The sequence below is a fragment of the Triturus cristatus genome, chromosome 12, assembly GCF_964204655.1.
Source record: "Triturus cristatus chromosome 12, aTriCri1.1, whole genome shotgun sequence".
Lineage (NCBI taxonomy): Eukaryota > Metazoa > Chordata > Amphibia > Caudata > Salamandridae > Triturus > Triturus cristatus.
In genome coordinates this window covers 201,759,731-201,785,177 of record NC_140595.1, presented here as the reverse complement: position 1 = coordinate 201,785,177, position 25,447 = coordinate 201,759,731, and the positions used below count along the sequence as shown (strand labels likewise).

The window sequence follows — 25,447 nt, the reverse complement described above, 5'->3', positions numbered from 1 at the left end:
GCGCAGGGCCACGGCAATAATGGCCAGGGAGGTGGATACTGAGGTGCCGCTAGACGCAAAGTGGCTTTTGCTTATAATTAAGGGAGAGATAGTCTGGCCCCAATACACCACCATCTGGTTTACACTAGCAGCGGGGATAGCAAAGCGTAATATTGCTAGGAGATGGGGGATGCAACTCCCCCCCTTCATTGACGGAATGGGAAAAGGACCTGGATTGGTGCCAGAGAGCGGAGGAAACAATATATAAAAGTAAAGGGTGTCTTATGAAATGGGAAAAGGTCTGGGTACCATGGCGATTGTACAGGGGGTCAATAGAGAGCCACGCAGTAGCCGAAGAGGCCCGGACCGACCAGAGAGGTGAGCCCTTAACTGTTCTTCTTTCCCAAACGCAGGATGGTTTCTGCCTCACACAGTCCGCTGTTATCCTACACTATGTAAACAGAAATCCAATGTGCATGATTTGGCAAATGTTATTGTACTGTCTATTGAGCTTGTTCAATAAAAAGAATTACATTTCTTTTTCTAATTGTCACAACGGAGAGAAAAGATGGATGAGAGAACGTTCCAGAAGCACTCGTCATGCCCACAAAGCCAAAAAGTAATATCAGCTTGGACAAGTGGAAACCAGGCAAGATCAATTATCTTCAACGTCACTGTCGAGTATCAACGAAGAAGATGGGTGTGCGCTGATTATATCTACCAAAGAATGGTGTGCACATGTGGGGTTAGCTGCCTGTACGGTAAATCACAGCTCAAAGATCGCTTTTCAAATAAAGCGACAAATGTCATTTTGGCACTGTCCCAAAATCACATTGAAAGTGAACAATCACCCCATAACTTTCATCATAGACAGTGGTGCTTCGATAAATATCATACCAGTGTAAACATTTAACAGCCTATCCCCTGTGCCTTGCCTCACTCCATCAGACATGAAGGTATATACTTGGGCCACTTCTCAGCCACTACAAAGCCATGGATGGTTCACAGTGACAATGAAACACAAAAAGACATTGGTATGAACCATCATTCATGTTCTACAAGGAACTTCGTCGAGTGACTGCTTGCTCAGTTTTAGCGCTGCTGCTGACATGGGTTTGCGGTCCCTCAACTACAACCTCTGTGCTCAGTCTGAGATCATCAGCTGATTCCCATCGTCATTTCATGGCTTGGAAAAACTCAGAAAATTTAAGGTACAGCTTCACATCAATGAAGACATCCGCCCTGTGGCTCAGCGACACCATAGAGTTGCTTTCCATTTACAAGAAGCTGTAGGGAAAGAGTTGAAAGCGCTACTAAAGCAGGACATCATTGAACATTCTACAGGCCTCGCGTCATGGGTTTCGCCCATACTAATAGTACCAAAAAAGGATAGTGGCAGAGCAGTGCGCATTTTCATTGAAATGCAGAAGCCAAATAAAGCCACCGAGAGGGAGAGACTCCCTGGTCCACACATTGTGGACATGATCATGCAATTGTACGGAACCAAAGTGTTTTACCGTCTTGACCTGAACAAAGGATACCATCAACTCGAGCTGGAGGAGAACTGCAGGAACATTACTACCTTTTCGACTCATGTTGGTTTGCTCAGATATAAAAGACTGAGCTTTTGGAGTATCTTCGGCTGCGGAGGTATTGCAGGATGTTATTCGCGGGGTAATCCAACCTGTTAATCATGCTTCCAATTACAGTGATGGTTCAAAGGAGAACACAAGAATAACACAACACAGTTCTTAACCAAGTGTGCCAGCTACTTGATGATGAAGGTCTCACTCTAAATGCTGCAAAGTGTGAGTTTCACAAACCAAACTCACATTGTTTTGGCACATATTCTCCGATAGGGGAATGACTCCAGACCCAGGCAAGATGCAAGCACTGTAACCCACTTGCCCCCCCACCAAGAAGTTGCCATGCTGCAATCCTTTCTCAGTATGGCCAATTATTGGTCAAGATACATTTGCAACTTTGCTACTGCAAGTGCCCCATTGAGAGACTTGACAAAGCGAAATGTACCATTTTAATGGTCTACGGATTGTGACCAGGGTTTCAAAGACCTTAAACATGCGATCAAGACTGCAACTGAAATGGTCTACTAAGACTCCAAGTTACATACCGAAATAACAGTTGATGCGAGCTTGGTGGGGCTTGGGCAATCCTTACTTAACACAATGGCCATCCGAATGCTCAGTGACACATTGTGGCCTATGCCAGTTGAGCCCTGTCTGAGACAAAGCGTGCCTACTCTCAGCCATAGAAGGAGAGTCTGACTGTGGTGTGGGCCTGTAATCATTTTCATGTATTCCTCTATGGAAAACGATTCACTGTCAACACAGATTACCAGGCATTGCTTCAAATCTTTGGAAACCCGAAGGCTAAGATGCCCTCACATTGAGAGGTGGGGGTTGAGACAGCAAGAGTACGACTAGGATATCATGCCCAAACCAGGGAAGGATCAAAATTCAGCAATTACTTTTCACGAGTGACACTACATTGTCACAGTTCGACATACAAGACAGCTGAAGTCTATCTCAAATTTATTGTGAGATCCAGCACACCAGCCGCCCTGTATGGGGAACAAATGATCACCGCCACCAATGCAGATAAAGATCTTACCATAATCGAAGAACTTATTACCGAGCAATCATGGAGGTGAAGTACCTGGCCCTTTGCCGATGAGATTGATTTCTAAAAGTTCAAAAATGTACAGAATGAGTTAGCAGTCAACCAATAAGGCGTAATACTGTGAGGCTCAAGAATCGTCATACTGGGAAACATAAAACAGCGGGGCATCGAGCTAGCCCATGAAGGACACTATGGTATCATAGCCACTAAGAGAGCTGTAAGAGATTGAGTGTGGTTCCCCCGGCTAGATGAGCGAGTCGAGAAGGAACTGAAGGAGCACCACATTTGCAATTGTTTGTCTGTCTACCAAAGTGACGCAGCACCCAGTGACAATGTTTGATCTTCCTACCTGTGCTTGGGAGAGTGTTACAATTGACTTTTTTGGGCCTTTAGAGAATGGACATCATCTCACGTTTTCCTTTCGGGGAAGATTTATCGTCGACAACCCATGACAAAGTCATAGAACGGCTTCATGACATCGTGGGGCATCCTGGAAATACTCCAATCTGATAACAACCCGCCCTTTAACAGCAAACATTTCAAAGAATTTCTTGTCCGACCCAATGTCAAACACTAAAAGAGCACACCCCTCTGGCCCCAGGCCAATGGTGTATTTAATAGGCACCCTCAAGAGGGTCCTTCAAAGAGTGTCCATGGAGGTATTCGATCTAAAACAAGGCCTGTGCCACGCCCTCTGGGCCTATCGATCAACACCTTACTCCACAACTGGTGAAAGTCCAGCCACCTAACTATTTGAGAGAGCCATCAGAACAAAACTGCCTCAATAAAGCCTGGATAGATCAGTGAATACTGAGATGGTTCGAGACATAGACCCGTTTGGAAAAAGAAAATGAAAACATATACCGATTGACAGTGCCATGCCCAGGAGACAGCATTTGACATAGGAGACTGGGTAATGATTAAGCAGAGATGAAGACGGAAAATGGACACTGCTTTAGCCGCTGATCTGTTACAGTTGTAACGTGTAAGGGATATATAGTGACAGCACATCGTCCTTGACAATCCATCACACATCTCATTTTAAACACCTACCGCAACACTTGTTGAGTCCTTAAACCTGCACAGGTCCAGCTCAAGCGACTGAACCTATGTTGCTGTTGCCCGATCAAGATGGACCTCGATCACCCCGGATCACCCGAGCTGGCAGACAAGTGCAAGCGCCTTGTTGACTAATCTAGGGAATGTGATTTTAGTGATGTCTACCACTTTTTATTTAACCGGGGGGGAGATGTATCCTATTGATGTTATGTGCTCTAGGATCCTTATGGTTCTGGGCGGACCCTGGAGAGGAAACACGTGATATTCGGGGAGGTGTTACAGTGTGGCTAAGGTTGAGTATGAGATAATGCGCAATGTGTGTGTATGTGGAGGAATAAAGATGTATTAACTCCCGTGCAGCATGCTCCAAGGCTGGGGAAGACGCGACAGCACCTTGTAAGGTTTAGGACATGAGGCGGCGCAGTAAAGTCGAGGCTAAAGCTCCAGGTGGGGAGTCAGACCAAATTACAATCTCTTTAAATCATCTAGAGTGACGGAAACCTGGAATGGAATAAAGCTTTGATCAAAATCCGCAGTTTGCAGGTGCAGTTTGCGTAATCCGCCACCAGATGGCAGCAACACAACATGAACACTAAAAGAGACAGGGCAGCACCTATGTACATAACGGAAATCTTGCTTCACAAAGAATAGTAACCACATCAATCATGATTAGGCCTGAAATACATGTTTGGGGATATTGCCCACATCACAAACGACAACCACCAAAAGGTTTCCAGCAGAATAGTGTTGGATAAAATGCTGCGATATGGAGAGATTTTAAAGGTTTGATGGATACATGCACTAGAATGTTTTTTAAATTATTTTATTACTCTAAATTAAGAAATATTTGGAAAAAAATAGTGGCAATTGTACTTTTACGGAAATGAGGACATTGATTAAAAATATACATTTAATAAGGGAGGGTGGGGGAGGGTCATGAAAACATAGGAAAATCATGAAACTCTGCATGCTTTAAAGCAATTGAGGCCAGTAACTTTGGGGCGAAATGGACAAAATAATAAATAAGTGTTACGTGGTTATTTAAAATCGTATTTGGACAGAAATGTTGACCAAACTGCACAGACTCTACAGGTTTCAGTGGGTTTGGGGCTGCCATCCAAACAGGCTTTCAGGAAATGTGGAGCAAATGGGGAACTTTGAGGCACATTCATTTTCTGCATGGGATGGTACAGAGTGGTCTATGGCCAAACGAACATGGTCCCATGGATCCTATTACAAATTAAGGGATCTCTTATGGTACCAAGGATAGCTGTGTGACCTGTATGGGCAAGTAAGTAGCCAGTGAAAACATGGAGAAATGTGATTGATGCAGGAGAGCTAATAGACTTCACTGGCATCTAACACTCGTTTTTAGGTCTTGCCTTGGCAGCGTGTGCGCGGTTTCTTAAAGACATGTTGTATTCAGAATATGGGCTTTAAACTGCACCGAGCTCTTCTGATTGGTTGGTTGGTCTGCCTTAAGGAAATGTATTTACTGTGGTTGGTCAATAGTGTCCACTTGTCCTGTCTTTGGGTGCTTGGTTCCCTCCCACTGGACATCAGTTTCTTTTGGTTGGCCATCTCTGGCCATCGGTTGCCTCCTCACTCGCAGACACACCCCCTCCCTCCCTTTATTGCGGCCCGTCCTTCCTGGTTTTCTTTGCAGTGCTTTCGTCACTGCATTCTCTATGGTTACGTTGGTTCCGGTGTTCAAACTTCCCTGTGGTCTAGCTTTTAATATTCCTGTTCCTCCCCGCTCACAGACGTGCCTCCTCTTTCATATACCCACCCCCTCAGCATCCTGTGATGCGGGGCAAATCACTTAAAATCCCTGTGCCTACCAAAAATGAAGGTGTCCTTGTGTAACGTAATTGGTGCTCATGTAAAGTGCTCCAAAACCTTTGGGTCGAGTTTGCGCTTTATAAATCTGTAAAAACAAACAAAAATTAGGCACTACTTCAGTTTTCTCGTCTTTCTAGTTTTTTTTGCAGTTTTGTATACAGAGCAAAATCGATCAAGGGTACTGGAGCGCTTTACATAAGCACTAGTTACGTTACACAAGGACACATTCATCTTGGTAGGCACGGGGAGATTAAGTGATTTGGCCATAATCACAGGATGTGGAAACCGAACCTGGTTCTCCAGCGACAAAGTTGGAAACCCCGGTCGTTACGCCCCATACCGTCTATCTAACCAGTTGACACCAAGGGTTCTATCCGTACGTTGCATAACAATTCCGGGCAGTGCGACAAAGCATTGCTCCAACATGGGGCTGGTGCGCTAATTTAGTGGGTGAATGAACCTGCTGTGGCGAGTGTGTGTACCATGCAGTACATGGTCTCGCTTTTCTTTGTATCCTCCTTTCTATTTTCTCTCTCTCTCCTCTTATCTCTCCTTCTTTCAGTCTCTAACTTTCGCGATTTATATCACATGCTGTATCTTCTGCCTCCCTCTTTCTCCATCTTTCTCTCTTTGATCTCATGTTTTGCACCTTCTACTCTCTCTTTCACCATCTCCTTCTCAAACGTTCTCTCATTCCCTTGCTCTCCATCTGGAGACGGGCAGGCTCTCTCTCTTAAGCCCCATGTTTCCCTTACTCCTGTTATTCTTCTACTGTTTCTCCAGCTTTCCTCTCTTTAACGCGGACTCCATCATTATCGGCCGCTCGTTCTTTTACTCGCACTCTTTCCTACAATCGCCCCTTTCTCCCCGTTTCCACCTCCCCCCTCACAGTTGCACGTCTCGCTCCTCCCTGTGATGGGAAGCTCAGGTCTCACTGTCCAGCCTGTATTCTCCCCCAACCCACTCTCAGCAGCGGTCCGTCATTGGCAGGGTTCCCATCTCTGGCTGCCAGCTAAGTGGCCCACAGCCAGGCTCTTCAAGGGTACCCGGGACTAGGGCTGCCGTAATTACCTGCACTCTAGGCAGCGGCAAACAGTTAATTCATTATTGTAATCTTTCGTTAGAATGAACATCCTTCCATCCGAAACCTTACACCCCGACACGGTCTACATCTCCATTAGGATGGGACCGCTTACATTCTGGTACTTGCATACTTGGTACATCCCTATTATGGTGGGCCATCTTACATCTGTGCACTTTTACCCCCTTAAACTAATTTGTTGCATCTTTAGTAGGATGGACTGTCTTACATTTGGGAACTTATGACTTCACACCTGCTAAATCTTCATTAGGAGGGACCACCATACAAACGGGCACTTACAGAAGCCTGGAAGTGTTTTGCTTGCATTCTTACACCAACCACAGACCTATCGGCTACAAGCGGTGGTTTTCTCGGTGTTATTCTGCTCGTTGTGGATCCATGGCGGGTATCCCACCAGATCATGGTAACTGCCCAAAGTGGTATTAGAAACCAGGTGAGATTAGCACCATCATGCTGCTTAAGGTTATAAAATACCCATGAGTAAAATGAGGTGACTCCTGTTCTCTTGGACTCAATATATCCATACCTGGCATTTCCCTTTATAGAATAGAGTATTATTGCTGTGTCCTTGATGAGTGCAAAGTGTCGATTTGCAAAAGGAAATCGAAGATTGCTTTAGACTGTATCCCAGGGCCATGTTCAATACACCAGATTCCACAATCAACGTGCTTCCTTTTAGATTCATTGTAAAACACAAAATTGCCATCACTCCACTTCAAAACACAAGTTAAAAAAAAATACATTTGCAAAGCCAATAGCTCCAACTCTAAAATATGATAGACCTCTTGCATTGCAAATGCTTGTTATCTCTTGCCAAATGACCCGCCGCATACATTTTCTAACACGGGATAATCCATTAGGCAGTTTTAACTGCGAAGATTCCCTCTTTGAGAACAAGATCTAAAGAGCTCCCTCCATTACAGAGCTTGAGCCCGGCTGGATGCACTTACCTTCCGGGCAAAGCCTCAAGGACGAAGCATGCCGCTAAGTCTTTGTTGGTGGGAGTCCTTTTAAAAAAGACTGGCTTTTCTGACGGGATAGAGACACTAGAAATTAACTAGGTACTACTTTCATTTTGGTTTTATTTTAGTTACAAGGGAAGCAGCGTCAGTCTGCTGATAAAATTCGCCTTTCCCTCCCCCTGCTTTGGTTTTGATGTAATAAGACTATAGGCCACATATAAGGTGCACATGACAACTGACTTGCTTTTTAGTACACTAATGGCATGTCAGTAGGGCGTGGGGCATTCATGCTTTTAAGTTTATGTTTAAAAACTATCACTTTTAATAAATGCCTCTCAATGCAGTGATATGAACATGTGTATTCATGTGAAACGCTCCTGTGTGTTAAAGAAAGATACCTTTAAAAAGAAAACTAAAGTAACTTTACCATATTTTTCCATGATGTTTGTTCCACAAATTACATACAAACATTTTCAACACTGGACTTGTGCACGCGCTCTTAGGGCCAAGCCAGAGAGCCGTCTCAAATCTCACTGTTAATTAGTCGTCTCACCCTCTCGAAGGGCCATAACTTCTCAGCAGCGATGGGATGTTTTTATTGGCCCTCTTCCCTATACTGAGAGGAAGCATGCAGGGCTGCAAGATGACCCCTTGGCAGGGCAGCGACCATTTAGCTAGATCGCTTTGTGGGTAACATTTGGATTCTGGGAATTTGTAGCTTCTTTTTTTACATTCTTTTCCCGCCTTTTGGGTGTTATTGGCTAAAAAAAAAGAACTGTACTGGACTAAGTCGAGCCTCAAGCCCTGTGGCCAGTAGACAGCTGTGGGAGCAGGAGCCTGAAAGAGAGAAGCTGCATTATTTGCTACAGATCAGCAGAAATGATCCTGCAGCCTCAGCCTCTGCTGTAGGATGTACATTGAGCAGAGCACAAAAACCCCTAAGCTGCTGTGCCAGGGCAGAGAGATTCCGCAATGTAATCCATTCGGCGCGGTCGCCTTCTATGCGTAAGAAGGCGCCACAATACCATGCAAGTGCACACATGATGAGAGGGGGGAGGAGGGGGGCACTGTGCAAGCAGATCATGGGGATGGGGTTTTTATAGAATGGCCTCTACATAATCAGCCGCTTTGGGGATCAGTCGCGCATGAGTACAGGTAAAGTGGTGTTTGTAAACCACAACTTCTGCTCTGGAAGCAGATTCTTGGCGTCGAAGGTGCAGAGATCTGGCCCGGGACCAGGGTTCAATTCCCGCCTCGGCGGGTCTTGGGCTCAATTTCCTCGGACCTGATAATTCTCGCCTCGGTGCCTACTCTAATCATGGGTCCCACTCTGCAACTCTGGGCAATAGCTTGCTTAATCTCCACAACGGCCCCAACAGCGCTGGGGATGCCTGGCTTCACCTTGGGGGTGCCCAGGAGTGGACATCTCACAGGGAAAGCCAGGAAGGGTTCCACAGCGGTATGAGTACAAGCGCCAGGACGCCCCGTCGCTGGGGCAGCAGTGCGCTATACAAGTACAAAACTTCATTTAATTTCATTTAATTTCGTACAACAGTATTGACTAGCTGGGGCCATGACCTTGTTCGTACCGATGTCCATGTCTGTACCCCCGAATGTCCCTGGCCTGTCTTCACGCCCTGTGCTGTACATCCCTGGGTCAGCCTCACATTGCTGAGGTCAGTGTTTTGCTGTCAGTGTTAGAGGTTTTTGTCAATGTCCCCGTGTCTTGATGACCCAGGACCTTTGTTAGTATCACCATGTCCTAGAGTCAATATCTCTGGGCAAATGTTCTGAAGAAAATGTCAGTGTTTTCTAGTCCCGGTCCCTGTGTCATTGCATCAGTGTCACCTTGGCAGCGTCCATGACACTGTATAAGTAGGTCGAAGTTCGCGTGATCTACTGGAAAGGATGTTCTCAAGCTTTTATTTTTTTTCACTTTTCCAAAACAATTCCCATAGTTTGTTAAAAAGCAACCTTTCCACAACAGTTATCTCCGACCTTGAATCGCCTCAAACGGAGAGAAGGAGGGGTCTGCTGTGGTGTAAAGGGACAGACAGATAAAGAATAAACCAGTCCTTCTCCAGGGTGCCTCCCATCTGAAGGAAATGTAAAGACCTACAACTGGAGAATCAGTGAATGTAGAAGGCGCTGGAGACGGCGCAGCCCGAGCTGACAGAATCCTCTCAAGCTTCACAGGGTTAGTTATTCTTTTTCAGAAGTTCCATAAGGGTGTTACCAGTTCTGGAAAGCGTCCTTTCAATGGAAACCAATACAAGGATGTTTGCACTAGGTTCAGACTGATTACATGACTACTAATATTAAAAAAGAACGTTTTGTAAAGCACGGTTGTAAGTGCTTAAACTATGGATCTATTCTGCACATTTTATGACAGTCTATCTCTTACTCTGCAGCAGATCGTATGTCTAACACGTGTTACACTACAGCAGCCGAACATAAGGCTGTGTGCAATAAAAAAAATGTAAAATGAGTTTCATATTCACAGCAGAGGCGGTGCCTCCATGAGCGCTGAGGAGTGGCGCCCCCCCCCCCCCCCCCCTGTGGTCAGTGCAGGAAATTTGAAGGAAAAAAATGGTAATAAAACAATCGTATTACCATTTTATTTTTTATGCTGACAGCAGCAGATTATAGGGCAAGGCCAGCAGCAGAGAGAAAGTGTGCACTTCAGTTTAAAGTGCTCATGTCACTTTGGCAGGCTGTATTGCCACGGCCAGTCTGAAATGTGCACTTTAAACACTCCAAACTGAGCTGTCTTAGACAGCTGGGTGGAGAGCAACCACATGACCCAATGCTTGAAGGAGCATCGAACCAGCATGCTCCAGCCAATCCTGGTGCTTCTCTCATGCTGCCTGAGCAGCAAGAGAGCAGCGCCGGGATTCGTACAGGGCAGTTGGATGAGTCTCTGGGAGCCTGTGCTTGCAGTGCAGTGGAAGAACAGGAGCACCGAACACGAACAGGAGGCAGGCAGTAAGTAAGTGACTCTTATTTAATTTTTTTATGTTAATTTAACTCACTCGGTCACTTGGAGGAATGTGCCAGGGCACTGCAGCCAAGTCCATGTGAGGAGGGAGGTGTGTGGGGACTGAGGCCCAGCACGTGAACCAGGAGTGAGGAAACTGAATTTCTACATCTTTTAAATGTTTCAAGGGGCTCTGAAACATTTCAGGCACTGGGTCGACAGGCACTTTGTCCTATGCTTCGCAGAAATCTATGAGCAGCAGCGGTAAGTCCTGAATTGAGTCAGGCACCAGGTGATTTGCTGAGAATAACTGCAAAAACATCCTGATCATTCTGCAAATGGATTTATGTATTGAGACAACCTGGTAAGTCCTGAAGGGCTTCGGCGGCGTGCATGTCGTCTTGAAACGAAATGACACTTGGCTGGAAACAAGGACAGCAAGACCCACATGGATTCTAGCCTCTTGCTGCCTTAACATGAGGCTATAAAAACAATTACGAAAGTGAGCTAAAAGACCCACCGATGATCTGTGCAGCGCCCGGCTTCATTGGAGGAATTAAAAGATGCTATATGACCCAGAGAGCTGGCAGAATGGCTTTCATGTGTGAATGTCACTGTCACAAGGATATACATGCCAGCCCTCCCGAATCAGGCGGGAGACTTCCGATATCAAGGCTAGCCTCCCGATTCCTGCATGCAAAAACCCGACTCCAATACTGGCTTCAGCCAACAAGGACTGGTGCTGTGTGATTCGGAGCATGCACTGCTAGTAACCTGCTCCTGCAGGCCAGTGCACAACATGTTTGCCACGCTCTCTTTGCCTGTCAAAGCGTTTTCTTCTGTGCTCCTGACAGGTAAAGCAAAAAAACGTATCTTTGCCTTTCTGATATCCGATCCTGCAGCAGCACGTTTACAAGTCCCACACATGATAATAGACCAGATTCAGGCCTTGATAGAAGTCAATGGGAGAAATACATTCCCCGATTAGATTATTTATTTTCAGTCTCCCACTTTCCTCTTCTAAAATGTCGGTATGTACGCAGGCACATGGCTTCTACTGTGCAAGCTGCTCATTGACAGGAGTGCGGCTTCTCCTACCTGCACTGCCGGTGTTTTTTTTTAGGTCTCGCCTGCTAACGCAGCGCGAAGCGCTGCTGTCCGCCAGCGAGATCTATTGTTGCTGACTTGCCTCGGAAGTGGGACAGGAGATGGGCACGCACAGGCTCTTGGCGGATTTGAGTTGGTGTACGCGCACGTGCACACACGCAATGTGCACATCTCCTGTCCTGCTTCAGATAACATGCCAGCCCCGTTGGAGGCTCCGTGTGGGCTATTGTTGGCGCAAAGTGTACTTTTGAAATTCTGAGCAACAATAGCCCACACGAAGCCCCCCCCAGCCCTTCTTTACTCACCGGGCTGCTCTTCTGGGGGGGGGGGGCTCCTCCTCGCGGCTGCAGCACTTCTGTTGCGGGGCTTCCCTGCACTCCTGGGAGCCCCGCGCTGCTGTGGTCATCCTCTGCCGCAGCATTCTTCACCCGGGCCCCCTCCTGGGACCCGGGGCTTCTCTTCACTCCGGCCGCCACCGCGGGGCTCTCCCTTCAACATGGGAGCCCCGCGTTAGCACGGCACGCCGGTTTCTGTTTTTGCCGGAGCAGGCCCTGCCCACGTCCCGGGCAAGGGCGCCTGACTTCCGGCTTGTTTTTTTTTTTTTAGGCTTTTAGGATTGAGCTGTGTGGACTTATTTCAGCTTTGAATTTGATGCTGTAGCCATTCATGGTCAACGAGATGTCACCTTCTTCAGACATGTTCCAGTCACTCACTGAGCTCCTCTGTACTGCCCATTCAAAGCCTAGAGTAACTCTACGGCTCCTGGATCGGACAGGCAGCGCACACTGCCCCAAAGTATGAGACAGCCCCCAGCTGTGCCGCTGGAAGCCCCTGGGACCATCCCCCATTTCAGAGCAGTGGAGAAAGATCCAGGTTCAAACGGATCACGTGCAGGTGTCATCGCAGATGTGTAAGCACAGCGCCTGCAATGTGACCTGGCCGATTCTCTGCGCTTTGTCAGATGTACTCATCAGGCTCTTTGCAAGGAGGGTGGTGGCAAGAATCAGCAGAAATCCGGCTTCATCAACATCCACGAGTCAGGATCCCTTCTGCAAATCGTTGCGACCAGGGAGCTTCAGGTGTGCCAGGGACAGCAGACCGAAGGAGGTACATGCTGACTCCAAAGCGCCGGCACTGTGATGGCCCAAAAATAAAGGGACATGTAGGGGCTCTAGCAGCAGCCACCAGGACAGCTGCCTGCCGCTTCTGATGGCCATAGCTGCCATTAGGAAATGGAAGCTGTCCCTCACCAACTAGAACCTTCCAAGGCTTTAGGATTGTAATTTTGATGAGAATAGAAAGGGAGAAAAACTCCCTGGACATCCACTTTTCCTTCAAATTCACAAGGAATCTCAATGTTGACACCGTCAGCTGCAAAGATCTTTTTAACGGGTTAGTCGGTGCATTTTTGTTTTTCACAGTTGCTGAGCCTGCTGCTTTGCACACTCGCAGGCTTCACAAGGCAGAAAGGATTTCCCAAATGCTCTGGGTGAAGCCAGAGATTGCATAAACTGTGCAAGCGCATCAGTCTGAACGGGTCACTCTTAGAAACCCTGACACAGACTCTGTTAGACACCCACGGGACCCAACAAAAAAAACAATCGATACTCCAGGTCTGGTACACTAACCTACTGGCACGCCTAAGCAACACTTCCGGGTGCAGCTTCGCTAATGAGTGCAAATTCAACTTTGTTATTCACATTTATTTACATTAGTAGATAAAGTGATCTGATGTTGAGCCGATGCCAAGGCTCAAACACCGATCCCCCAGATACTGAGTCGGTATCTCTGACCACTGAGCCATATCCTCTCCCTGAGGGGGGTGGGGGAGGGGAACAGCACAATAGTTTATAGATTTGCTTGTTGAAGCGTTCTGCCGCGTTGGGAGTAATGAGGCGCGAGGACTAAGTCCAGATGGAAGGGACATTATTACTGCACGGTACTTTTGTATCTATCAAGGATTTCTGTATAGCGCTATGCGTCGCCTTTCGGCTGCTTCGGAGCGCTGTTATTGGTGCAACAGTGTGCTGCTCCGTGGTCTCTTATGCGAAAAAAACATGAGCCCACTGGGTTACATCCATTCAGAGGGGGACAGTCTTGTTGGTTGTTTTCAAGCTCCCATGACGCGCTTTCACATTAATAAAGGTTGTGCCCCTTTCCTTAGACGATCCGTGTCTAAAACAAGCATTTGCAATGCAATAGGTCTCGCATTTGAAAAAGTTTAGGCTATTGGCATTGTTCATGACAATGCCTTTTTTATCTATTTTATAAAACAAACACATAAATAAATGCCATTATCATTTACAATGCCAATAGCTAGTGTTGCATTATTACTAGCAATGCCAACTGCTCACACTTTTATAATGCGAGACCTATTGCATTGCAAATGCTTGTTAATCATTGCATCTCGCCCAACCAGTGTCATTTGCTGCTGGTCGCCGCTGATTCACAGTGGTTTCTGTCACAGGCTGGAACTTGTCAGCACTATAAATACAGACGTCACTATACCGCAGTGAACCACCAGGATTCAAATCAGTGACCACCCACTGGCATCTGAAGTGATTGCATCACAAAGCTGAGCTTTCCTACCAGAACAATGCATTTCACAGATTATTTTTAGCTTGCCTTAATTACTTATTTGAGGTGCATGATATTGTATAAGTCGTTACAGAATATTTTGCTCTTTTTTAGCCACGTGTGAACTCGCCCGCACTGTACTCAGGATCTCAGTTTGCATACTTTTTTTTTTATTCATCTACAGTGTGTAAGTAAGTGCCTCCTGTTCCGGTGTCCCAGTACCAGTGTCCAAGAGTTGGCGCTTGGCGTTATGTTGGCTTACCATGCTCAGATCTCCGGCTCTCCCGGGTGTTGAATAGGTCCCTCCTGTAGGAGCAGTGTTACTGATCTTGAAACATACACAGGGGCATGGCCGGACTGGGATCAGCAACCAGCCCTTGGAAGATTGCTGCTTGACCGGCCCTGGGGGTGGGGGCTGCTAGTAAGAAGCACCATTCCCACTTTTGTTACCGAGGGCTGATATTGCAGCATTGCTGCAAAACCAGCCCCCACGGCCACAAAGTCCGCCCCACCCCTTCGGCCCACCGGGGAAACGCCCGGTGCCCATTACGGCCAGTCCGGCCCAGAACAAGTGAGATGGAAAGCGTGCAGTCACTGAAATGTTCACTAGCGCACAATAGGCCTTGTGTTTTAGTGTGTATGCTAAACTGGTTTCAGGTTGAAAGGTGCTCAGACAGGAGCTGGTTAATTCATGTAAAAGGCACCGCCACAGGGCCTGCCAACTCTGCCTGCTCCCAGGACGGGTGGGTTGGAGAGAAACATGGCCTGGCCTGACCCACACAGCCCCGCCCCCTGGCTACCACCAAGGCCAGCTTGTCAATGGACGAAATGTGAAATGCCAGACATATTCATATTTCTTACTGTTAGCCAAATATACCAAAAACGTAATGTGAACTACACTCACTTAATATTTGACACGCAAGTTTCAGTAGGTCAAGCACAGAAAGAAATAAGCACCGGCAAAGCCAATATGTCTGGTGCTGGCTGTCAGCCTTCTGGTTTTGTTAATGCTTGTTGTGTCTGGGTTTTTGCAAACCTTTATTGTTGGAAAAAGTGCCAGGCCCTCGACAACCTTAACTTTTTTCTAAATGGCTAAAATCAAAAATATTTCTTGGTCTCCAAAAGCACACATTTCTGAGTTTGGGCTACCTGTGAAAGGGCTGAATGCATTTGCTCACAGTGAATTCAGCCAATGGCTGAGGTGGGCTGACCCACTATCCCATGCTGTAATGGGATGAAGAAAAATGTGATGACACAATAAACGACTGCTGGACAAAGAGGGCTGGCCGAAAGCCCCTGGAAGTATAGTATATGCATAAATTTAACAAAGTCAAAAGGTCTTAGCTAATGTCAGACCTAATAATGGAGACACAAATAGGTCTCTTGGTGCTCGCATCTTTTCCTAGTTACTTGTGTTTCCCTGCAATTCCATCTCAGTCCCAACCAAAGTAAGAGTGAAGGAACACCGGCCACCTTCAGGGAGCAAGGCAGACACCCAAAGGTCAGTCCACGCTTTTAAAAGTAAGTGTCACTGGTACATCCCCCTCCCTCTGCATCGCAGCGCTTCGAAATACCACGTCCCAATTATCATAAGCTCTGAACCTCTTCAGCAGCAGAAATAAATGAAGGTACTGTTATGGGCAACCGGGCAGTAAAGTTTTCTGCCAACGTGTGGGAGCCTGGCAGGAATGAAAAGTATAGCTGCTCACTGACCTTGGATTTCAACCGTGGATCCCTCAGAAGGCGGTCCAAGACAGACACAGCCAATGATTGGAGAGATGGAGTCTGGGTGTTGGTGACAGACCTTACAATTATCCCTCAGAAGGCGGTCCAAGACAGACACAGCCAATGATTGGAGAGATGGAGTCTGGGTGTTGGTGACAGACCTTACAATTATCCCTCAGAAGGCGGTCCAAGACAGACACAGCCAATGATTGGAGAGATGGAGTCTGGGTGTTGGTGACAGACCTTACTATTAGCAGTCCAGAATGCAATAAAGGTAACTATCATTCTAGGTGGCACTGCCTTCTCCATACCCAACTTACAAGAACCTGCTGCTCAGATGGACAATTTGCCTTGGGCAGCCAAGATTTAACCGGAACAAGTTTAAGACAAATACATTCGGAAGCTCCATCCAAAGCACAAGACCGATATGCGGAAAGCGAAACACTCCACCAACAAACTCATACCACGAGAAAAGCTCTTCCATGTTATTTTCATACACTCCCAGCAAACGAATTGTCTCCAAATTTCATTCTAAAGTTGTTTGAGCAGAATACCACCGCGGCTGCTCTTCCCGTGTGCAGACTGCGACCACCACGAGTTATGCAGGAGACTCTCCCTCACTTGTCAGGAAGAGGTCTCAGCTACACCGGTGACAATGAAGAGGCATTCGTAGGAAAAATACAGAAAGCATACTTCCTGGATGAGGCTATCCTCATGCGGATCCGAGGGCTGGTAAAGCGAGCGATCGAGTCAGTGAGAATATATGGCGATGTCCTCACCCGCAGCTACCAGTAAGCAGTGCAGAAAGTCTGAGGTACCAGACTCAGGTTGAGTGTAGATCACAAGCCTGTCCTTCCATCTCTTTTCCGCTGACAGGATTCAGACTATGGCTGACTGGAGCTAGGAGGGCAGCAGTGAACTGAAACCGCTTTGGCAGAAAAACTGCAAAAACAGTCCTTACTCACGGAGTCGTTCCTTTTGTGCTTCTTCTCTTTTTTATGAGAAACAGAACTAAAGGAAGCCTGTTCCAAAGGTTTGGTACAAGCCGCATCTCCAGGAGAAACCGGAGCCAAGTGGGAGCCGGGACCATGGAAGGAGCTGGCCACAACCCTCCGTTCCTCCCAACTAGTAAAGACGCTGACAATGGGATCTGCCTACTGTTCGATTGGCCCTTTTCCATGGAAGTTGCCACGTACTGACCAAACATTGTGTAGCTGTAGACGTCTGAGGCACTGGTCCCACTCCATAGCAATGAACAAACCAGAACTAGTAGGAAACATTCGTCCAGTACCAAGGGATGTGCAGCTGTATGACCAGGCATTTACAGAGGCTACTCGCACCTACATGGGACAAGGCCTTTCACCGTTGACCATGCAGACAGCATTTTATTAGCAGAGGATATGGCTTCGACCGATCTCAAAAGGGATTGTCAAATTTAGTACCATGCTGGATTGCACGGACCTCATTCATACAGGTCTATTTAAAACCACTTTAGCATTAAATCAGTGGGGCTGCATGGTCACAGGGCACAAATCCTGCCTTAGTCAGAGCACGTCAACATGGGCTGATGTCCTCTCACAAAAGAGAAGGCAGGAACTACCCAGCTGAGGACTTGATGTCCAGCATCAGCCTTGAGAGGCTCAGGAGCCATAAATATCAGCCGAGGTTCACAGAGAATCCAGAGGTAAAAAAATTATAAACAATTGAATCAACTTTGAGTATAAATACTCTGATTTTATTATTTTGTCATAAAATTCAAAACATTTTAAATCCTGGGATCATTTTTAGAGAAGAAACTTCCAATAATGTATAATGTGCTGGTACCTGGGAGTGGTCCATTGCGCCACCTTATCGATTACGTCCAGTTCAGGCATCAATTTCAACAGCTACTGATAAGTTTTCCAAATAAAGGATTATTGTATTCAAACCGCTCCATTCATTGGAAACACAGGATATATCGCAAACGCCCGTGATACAGATTATTTGTGGATATGGATTTCTCAATATAAAACTTCCTAATGTGCAATACCGGAGGCCTCAGAAAGCAACAAAGGAACCTTACTGAGGTGAAACAAGTGTGGTCTTTCTCTTTATGAGACACTGATTTGGGCATCAAATACATAAGAGGAAGTGTCAATCTTCAAATTATCCTAGGATAAAAAAAGGCACTATGTGACGAAAGGAATAAATACAATCTATTTATGCTCAAAATCAATGTCATTGTTTAACAAATCAATTTTTAACCTCAACTTTGGCTTTGACGTTTCCTATTAAGCAGTTTTAGGAAAGGGACTCTGCAGATAGAGGTATATGGTGTGGAGCCACCCTGTCTTTTATTAACTATCATCCGAGTGTTCATGCCCCAATGCCTTACGGAAGTGACGTAAGAAGCGTTCATCACCGAGAGACCCTACAAAGAGGAAGGATAAAAAAAAAAGCAGAGGAGGGGGACGGAGATTGCACAGTTCACAATACCATACACGAGAACAGAGGCAAGATACCGGTACATGTACTGTCTGTGGGTGAGGCATGGATGGCACGTGGCATGGGGTAGAGCAGGCTAAACTCATTATTGAATGCCAGTAGCATTTTCTAGTCGGGCCAAGAGCTATGGCAAAGATCCCGCATGGCACAGAGACAATGTAAGAGTGTTGGCTCCCAGTAACACCGATTTTCAAACAAATGAACAACCAGGGTTGCATTTCAGAGCACTAAAACTGTTTCATAACTAACTCAAGATGGTATGGAGCCAAAACGTAAAGACCACAGTGCTTCTTTGCGTGTCAATAAGATTCAAGCAGTACTACATCACTTCCTGCAATCCGGCGGCAATGCGTTGCCCCATGCATACTGCTGAAAACCTCTCAGCATCACCCATCATCCCAGCTCAGCTGCACTTTCAAGATCTCCTGTTTCCTTTACTCAACAACAGAGGAGGGCCCTGTAAACGTTTCCTCTTCCCCTTATCATTAGAGCACCTTCCCACTCCTTCAAAATCTCAAAACGCTTCTAAGTTTGTCCCGGTGAGGACTCAGTACTCCCATTCTAATCGTGAAGCGACTCCCCTGCGGTATTCATGAAGTGCCATTCCACAATTAAAGCATAAAGTGCCTTCCTTATCCCAACCACAAAGAGCCTTTTCTGTCCAAATTGATAAGAAGCTCCTGTACCCACTTCACTAAGGGATTTCTCATCATGAAGAAATCACCAGTCTAGTTCATGAGATGTCTTCTATAACCACATAATTAACAACATGCCCCGCTCCCCAGAGATATCATGAGGTGACTGGACCACCAGTCAAATGATTGAAGCCCCAGCCCTGCTCACCTCATGATGAAGTCATGCCGGTTGATGTCCTTCCCATAGCCAGAGCCTCTCAGGTTGCCAGAGTTGCCCACGACAGCGCAGCGGCGACATACGGTCGGGTCCCGGTACTCATAGGGACTGTGGCCAGGCACAATCTGGAAGAGCTTCTCCAGCACCTCGTTGGTGTTGTGAGACTTGAACTGCGGCTGCAGCATCTGTGGAGACAAGAGATCTAAGATGAGAGATGCTCTCCACCCCTTGGACACAGAGAGGACAGGAGGCGCAGTAACTGTGTGGCACACTCTTTGAAAACACAGCCTCTGACGTCACTAACAATCCTGCAAAACTGCTGCTTACCAGCCACTTACTTAAGGATTTTGAATTTTAGTTGAATGAAGAAGATGGTGCAGGTACTTGTCTACTGTACAACAGGGCATCTTTAACACACATTTTCATTAATAGTTCGGTAAGTGACTGCATCATTACGGACCGAGGAAGCAAAATGAAGAATGGCTACAACTCAAGATGGCGGTGCACAACTTCTACAAACGCCCTTGAAGTATGGAAAGCACACTTGCAACCTCAGCACACACAATGCCCCGGTATACAATGTACACATTGCCATGCCAGTTTTCAACATCGTCACCCATATGCAGAGCACCGCTGCCATCCCAGTGCCCATATGCCTCCAGGAAGCAGCGTGATGCCTTCCATGGCGGTGGGGCGCAGGGCAGTGTTAGGCCACACCTGTGGTGGGTGGGCTTCAGTGGCTGGGAAGGATAGGGCTCAGAGCGTAAGCTGCAGGGCCAAAAGCGAAGGCATGGCGGAGCCGTGGGCTCCCTCCTTGCTGGCATGGATATGGGCAGCACAGGGCGCCACCACACAACAGGCGCAGTTGCACATTCAGTGGCCAGTCATCAGAGGCAGCAGACTCAATCATGCGTGTTAGTCAGCAGTCATCAGGGTCAGCATTACGCATGCTTGATCTAGAGCTGTGGTTCCCAAACTGTGATAATAAAAAAAATCTAAATGTATGAGTGAAAATTTTAAAACATACTGTAAACCTGAAGGAATCTGTAACTCGAGGAAAAAATTTAATTAGTATCCTCAGATTGATTTGTGGAAGCGGTACAGGTGCATCAAGCAGAACATAGTATGGACGATGTGTGGCCTCAATCGAATTTAGAGGAGCTCCAACCTTTCTATTACAATTACATTTTGATTATTTTTAGGTCTCGGCTAGCGAAGGCTGCGCTTGCGCAGTCTTGCTCGCGAGACATAATGACTTGGAGAAGAGGGGCTTGAACCCGCCCCTCTTCTCCCCTGTTCTCCATTGGCTGGCCTCTTGAATGCTGGCCAGCCATTGGAGAAGAGGTCAGTCACTCCGAACAGGCCCCGTCCTTTTCGGATTCGGGGGCGTGTTTTTTCCAACTTTTCTAATTATCTCCTCCAGCCAATGGCAAGAGGAGAGTAAAGAAAAACACGCCCCCGAATTTGAAACCGCCGCTGCCTTTCTCCGAGGCAATGCTTCGCCTCGGAGAAAGGCAGTGGTGTGCTTGTTTTTGTTGTAACATTTCCGTAGCTTTTTAATTGCCAAAATGAATTTTTTGTCGAGTCCGTGTCAAAAAAGTTACGCAACCCTGACGCAGAATGCACACAGAACTACCGCGAGAGCCGGCCGCTAAAACTATATGACTGCAGCCTCCATCACGAGAAATAAGCCTGTCCCAGTCCTGTGCCAGAGGCTGACATTCTACCCGGCGCCGTGGTTAATTCAGCTTATATAGCCTCTAAAATACACAAGAAGCTACCGGGGCACTTTCCATAATGATAAGAGAAGTATCGTGAACCAGGCTTTCTCACCGCTTGCACATATGGCAAGCATTACTGTATTCATAGGTTTGTTATCTTTCTTCTCTTTTCATGACAACTGGAGCCCTGGTGATCACATGGTACATAGTGACTGGCAGTCGCATTGCCCTCTGTGTGCTCTGGTTCAGAGGCGTGTTGCTATGGTGCTCGCAGTGCAGCTTTCCGCTTCCTCACAAAGATGGCGGGCTCTGGCTGGTGGAGACCGGCTTTACTGCGGGCCGGGAATTTACTGCGGCTGGGTTTTAAACAGAGCGGCAGGGGGAGGCTGCACAGCTCTTCGGCGGGTCCTCGGGGAGCTGGAGGCGGTGGTGCACCACCTGTATCCGAGCTGAACAAGACTGATGCATGGCTGCTGAGGAAGGCCCATGAGACCGGTGAGGGTAGTGGGTAGGGAGTATGGAAACTCCCTTCAAAATCAGTCAGTGTTTGCGTGGGGCACAAAGGACATTACAGTACAATACTTCCCAGCGCGTGGTTTAGATCAAACAAAATTAAAATAACCCGACCTTGCGTAATGTAATTTAGCATTCATGTAAAGCGCTCCAATATCCTTGGGCCGAGTTGGCGCTATATAAATCTGCCAATCAACTATATATGCTAAATGTGCAGTAACTCCTTCTAGCTCTGCGTCCTCCCGCTTTCCTCCGGGGTGGCAACGATGCCATCTGGACTCTGCCACTGCCAGCGCCAACACCGGCCCTGGGGCTCAGCGCTGACACGGTCGATCAGGGCACTACGGGTGTACGTGTTTCACACCAGGGACAATGGCTTCGGAATTCGACTGACCCCGCTTCAGCTCGCGCGCTCCATGCATTCATGGAGAGAAAAACAGACCTGATGATGGCGGGCATAACTCCAAGCTTCAAGAAACACAACAAATCAGCAGCAGCATTTGATAAACAGAAAGTAAAAATAACGCCGCAAACACAGCTAAAACAAGACTGCCAGGCGCAGCGCGTTAAACCGGACATCAGATACAAGAAGCCACCATCTCAGCATGCAGGGAAGTCTGCCGTCTTCACTCATTCTGTCAACAACATAAGCAGTTCCCCCGCCTTTAATTGAGAAGTAGATTGAGAAGCCTTGTGAAGGCCAAGGTGGCCATCCCTCAAGCTTTCCGGGCTGGATGCCGAGTGAGCCACCTTAAAAACTGAACATACACTGTCCAGGGGGCCTGTGACGTGTCAGCATTTGTATAAAGATGGGTACTTGAAGGAGGAGGAGCGGTAGCACAGAAAGTGTCCTCCCAAACGCAGTTTAGAAAACACTTACCATAAGAGATGATAATAAAAAGAAATGTGAAAATGGACAGAGTCCCCAATCCAGCAACGGTCTCGGCATTGTTAAGGTTAGAGCTATTGGCATTGCTCATGACAATGCCGTTTCTTTAAATGTTTTAAAAACAAAAATAATGTCATGAGCAATGCCAATAGCTCTAACTTTACCAATGCCGAGACCATTGCATTGTAAATGCTTGTTTTTATTTATATGCGTTTCCGATTTAAATAAAATGTGTCATTTGTGTATTTGTTTGATGAATGCTTTTTCTTTTTTTTTTTTGTGTATTGTTTAGCGGTCCAAATCATCAATATTGCTTAGGCAGGGGACCCTGGCTTCCAGTAATGACCGGGGTGGGGGGGGGGGGGGGGGGTTATGGTTCCATTACTGATTAAGTGGGGGTCCCCAGAAGTCAAATGTTTGGGACCTACTGATCTAGAGGGTCTGGTATCTGTACATGTAGTAGAGTGGCCCTTGACGCTCAGTGGCAGTAGTCGCACGCGGATGAATCACAGAGACTTGGACCCCGTGTGTGTTGCAGCACAGGCAGTAGCTGCCCAAGACACACTAAAAAGGCAGGTCACAGGAAGGAGCAGTGCATGGTTCCCTCACAGACAGAGCGGGTACAGCACACGCAACATCGGTGCAAGGGACAGACGTGACGGCTGTATAGAGGACTGTGACACTACCTTCCCATCGCGGTGCATCTGTACCCCAGGACACTAGTGCAGCTACTGAAACACACACGAATCCTAGCAAACAAAGCTGTTTTCTTAGAACAGTGGGGGCATTTTATTGAATATACCCTTCTAGTTGACATCACCTCTGGCGCTAGTGAGGATTCCCAAACACTTGAGAGTTTAGAGGCACCAAGAGCATGATAAGCAGGACTATTCACCTATAATAATGACCTGGTGCATACTGTGTAAGGTGACCCCTGTCCGGTCTCCATCCCTAGGTAGTGATACATTGCACATGAACACATGGATGGCACAGATTCACCACACCGGGGATGGGAGGATTGCACATCTTACCAGTACCAATACTGAACAACACTTGTTGGAGACCATTACACCCTCACAGCAAAGGATCTTTCACGGACTCGTACGTCTAAGTGAACAGTCTAGGCAGGATTTGATTTGAAACTTAGAGGAGAGTAGTGTTGTGAGTCCTTACCAAGTGGAAGAGAGCTCGGTCCTCCCGAGCATCAGTCTCTACCTGCAAATTGGAATCCGAACACTGGTGTGGACACAATATGTGGACTCACGTCCGGATAATCTCCGTACATATTTCCACCACAGGAACATTTCTTAAAAATGCCTCCACAGAAGCTCTCCCTTTCCAGTGGCCTTTCAGAAGCCATTCTTGTTCGCTTTCAAAACAACCCGATGCCTGTTACCATGAACATGCAGTGAAATATCTCCTTTTGTTTGAAAGTCCTAGCAAACAGTAAGCTTGCTGGAGCCACAAACTCCAGGCATGTGAAGACATAGGATCTGCGATTCTCGAGAAACCTAATAACCCCCAAATTAACACCCTACAATAATTATCCTCAAACCACTTTGTCTTTTGGCAAGCAAACATGTTGCAATACGGTCACTTCAGGGCACTTTCACAACAGCACAAAAAACCCAGGGTCAATAACTGAGGGGGCGGACAGTGGGGTGACCTATTGTCATGCTGCCATTTTGGCCAGCGGAAACCAACGACACATTTGTGAGAAAATTAGAAGCTAGATTGGAGATTATAATTGAAGGTGTGGGATGGAGATTTTTGTGAATTTACAGGTGATACATATAATAAATGAGCAATCAAGTGAATTAAGCCTATCCAAAGGGAGGTTTCCACCACTCCAGCTTGCTTTGGGCTGAGATATAGATATATATATATATACTTTTAATTTGCCTAGAACGTAAGTAGTTGCGCGTTGCTGTCAGTTGTGTGAATTTTGTAGACTGCAGTCAATTAATCAATCTGGATTTGTAGAGAGTGGTTAATCACCCGCAAGGTTATCCAGGCGCTAGAATCATGCTGCGATCAGTTAAAGAGTCAGGTCTTGAGTCCCTTTCTGAATTCTGTGAGAGTGGATGTGGTTTCGAGGTGAAGGTCATTCCAGGATTTGGCTGTGAGGTAGGAGAAGTAGCATCCTCCCTCTGGCTACAACGGATGCAGGGAGTGTAGGTGAGGGAGGCGGAGCCCAGGTGTCTGGAGGGTTGGTGGTAGTTCAGGCGGTGGTTGATGCATGCTGGTCCTTGGTTGTGGAGGGCCTTTAAGGTGTGTACCGCCATCTTGAATTGGCCTCTTTTCTGAATGGGGAGCCAGTGGAAGTTCCTGAGGTGGGAGGGGAGTGATGTGGGTCCGTATGGGGAGACTGAGGATGAGTCTGGCAGCTGAGTTCTGTATTGTTCGGAGTCTCTTCAGGAGTGGAGTGGTGATTCCTGCATAGAACAGGTTGCCACTGTAGAGTTGGCTGGTGACTAGTGCTTGAATGAATGGTTTCCTGGCTTTGACTGGGATCCATCTGAAGATCTTTCGGAGCATGTGAAGGGTTGTGGAAGCAAGTGGAGGCGACAGCGTTTATCTGGTGTATCATGGCGAATTTGCTGTCCAAGATGATGGCAAGGCTGCGAGCCTGGTCTGTCGGTGTGGGTCCGAGTTCAGGCGCCCACCAGGTATTATTCCACAGGAAGTGCTGTTTCCAAAGAGTAGCCCTTGAGCCTGGTCCGTGTTGAGCTTCAGGGAGTTGGTCTTCCCTCCATTTGGCTACAATCGCCCTGCAATTGTGGAAGTTTGCCCTGTTGGCGGAGGGGTATTCTGAGAGTGAGAGGATGAGCTGGGTGTCGTCTGTTTCAGAAATTATGTTGAGGCCATGGGTTCTAACGATGTTGGTCAAAGGGCATCATGTAGGTGTTGAACAGGATGGGGATGAGGGATGAACCTGGTGGGATGCCACTGATGATGGTCTTGGGTTGCAACATGAAGGGTGGTAGGTGGATTCTCTGGGTTCGTCCTGTGAGGAAG

At 47.1% G+C, this 25,447-nt stretch overlaps 1 protein-coding gene across 1 annotated transcript in view; it reads right to left on the bottom strand.

Annotated features, from left to right (window-relative positions):
- ST3GAL2 (ST3 beta-galactoside alpha-2,3-sialyltransferase 2) overlaps positions 1-25,447 on the bottom strand; it is a 261,865-nt gene that overhangs the window by 31,078 nt on the left and 205,340 nt on the right. Inside the window, exon 3 of the mRNA XM_085639368.1 lies at positions 19,298-19,491. Coding sequence (XP_085495494.1) covers positions 19,298-19,491 — 194 coding nt within the window. The remainder of the gene's footprint in view (positions 1-19,297; positions 19,492-25,447) is intronic.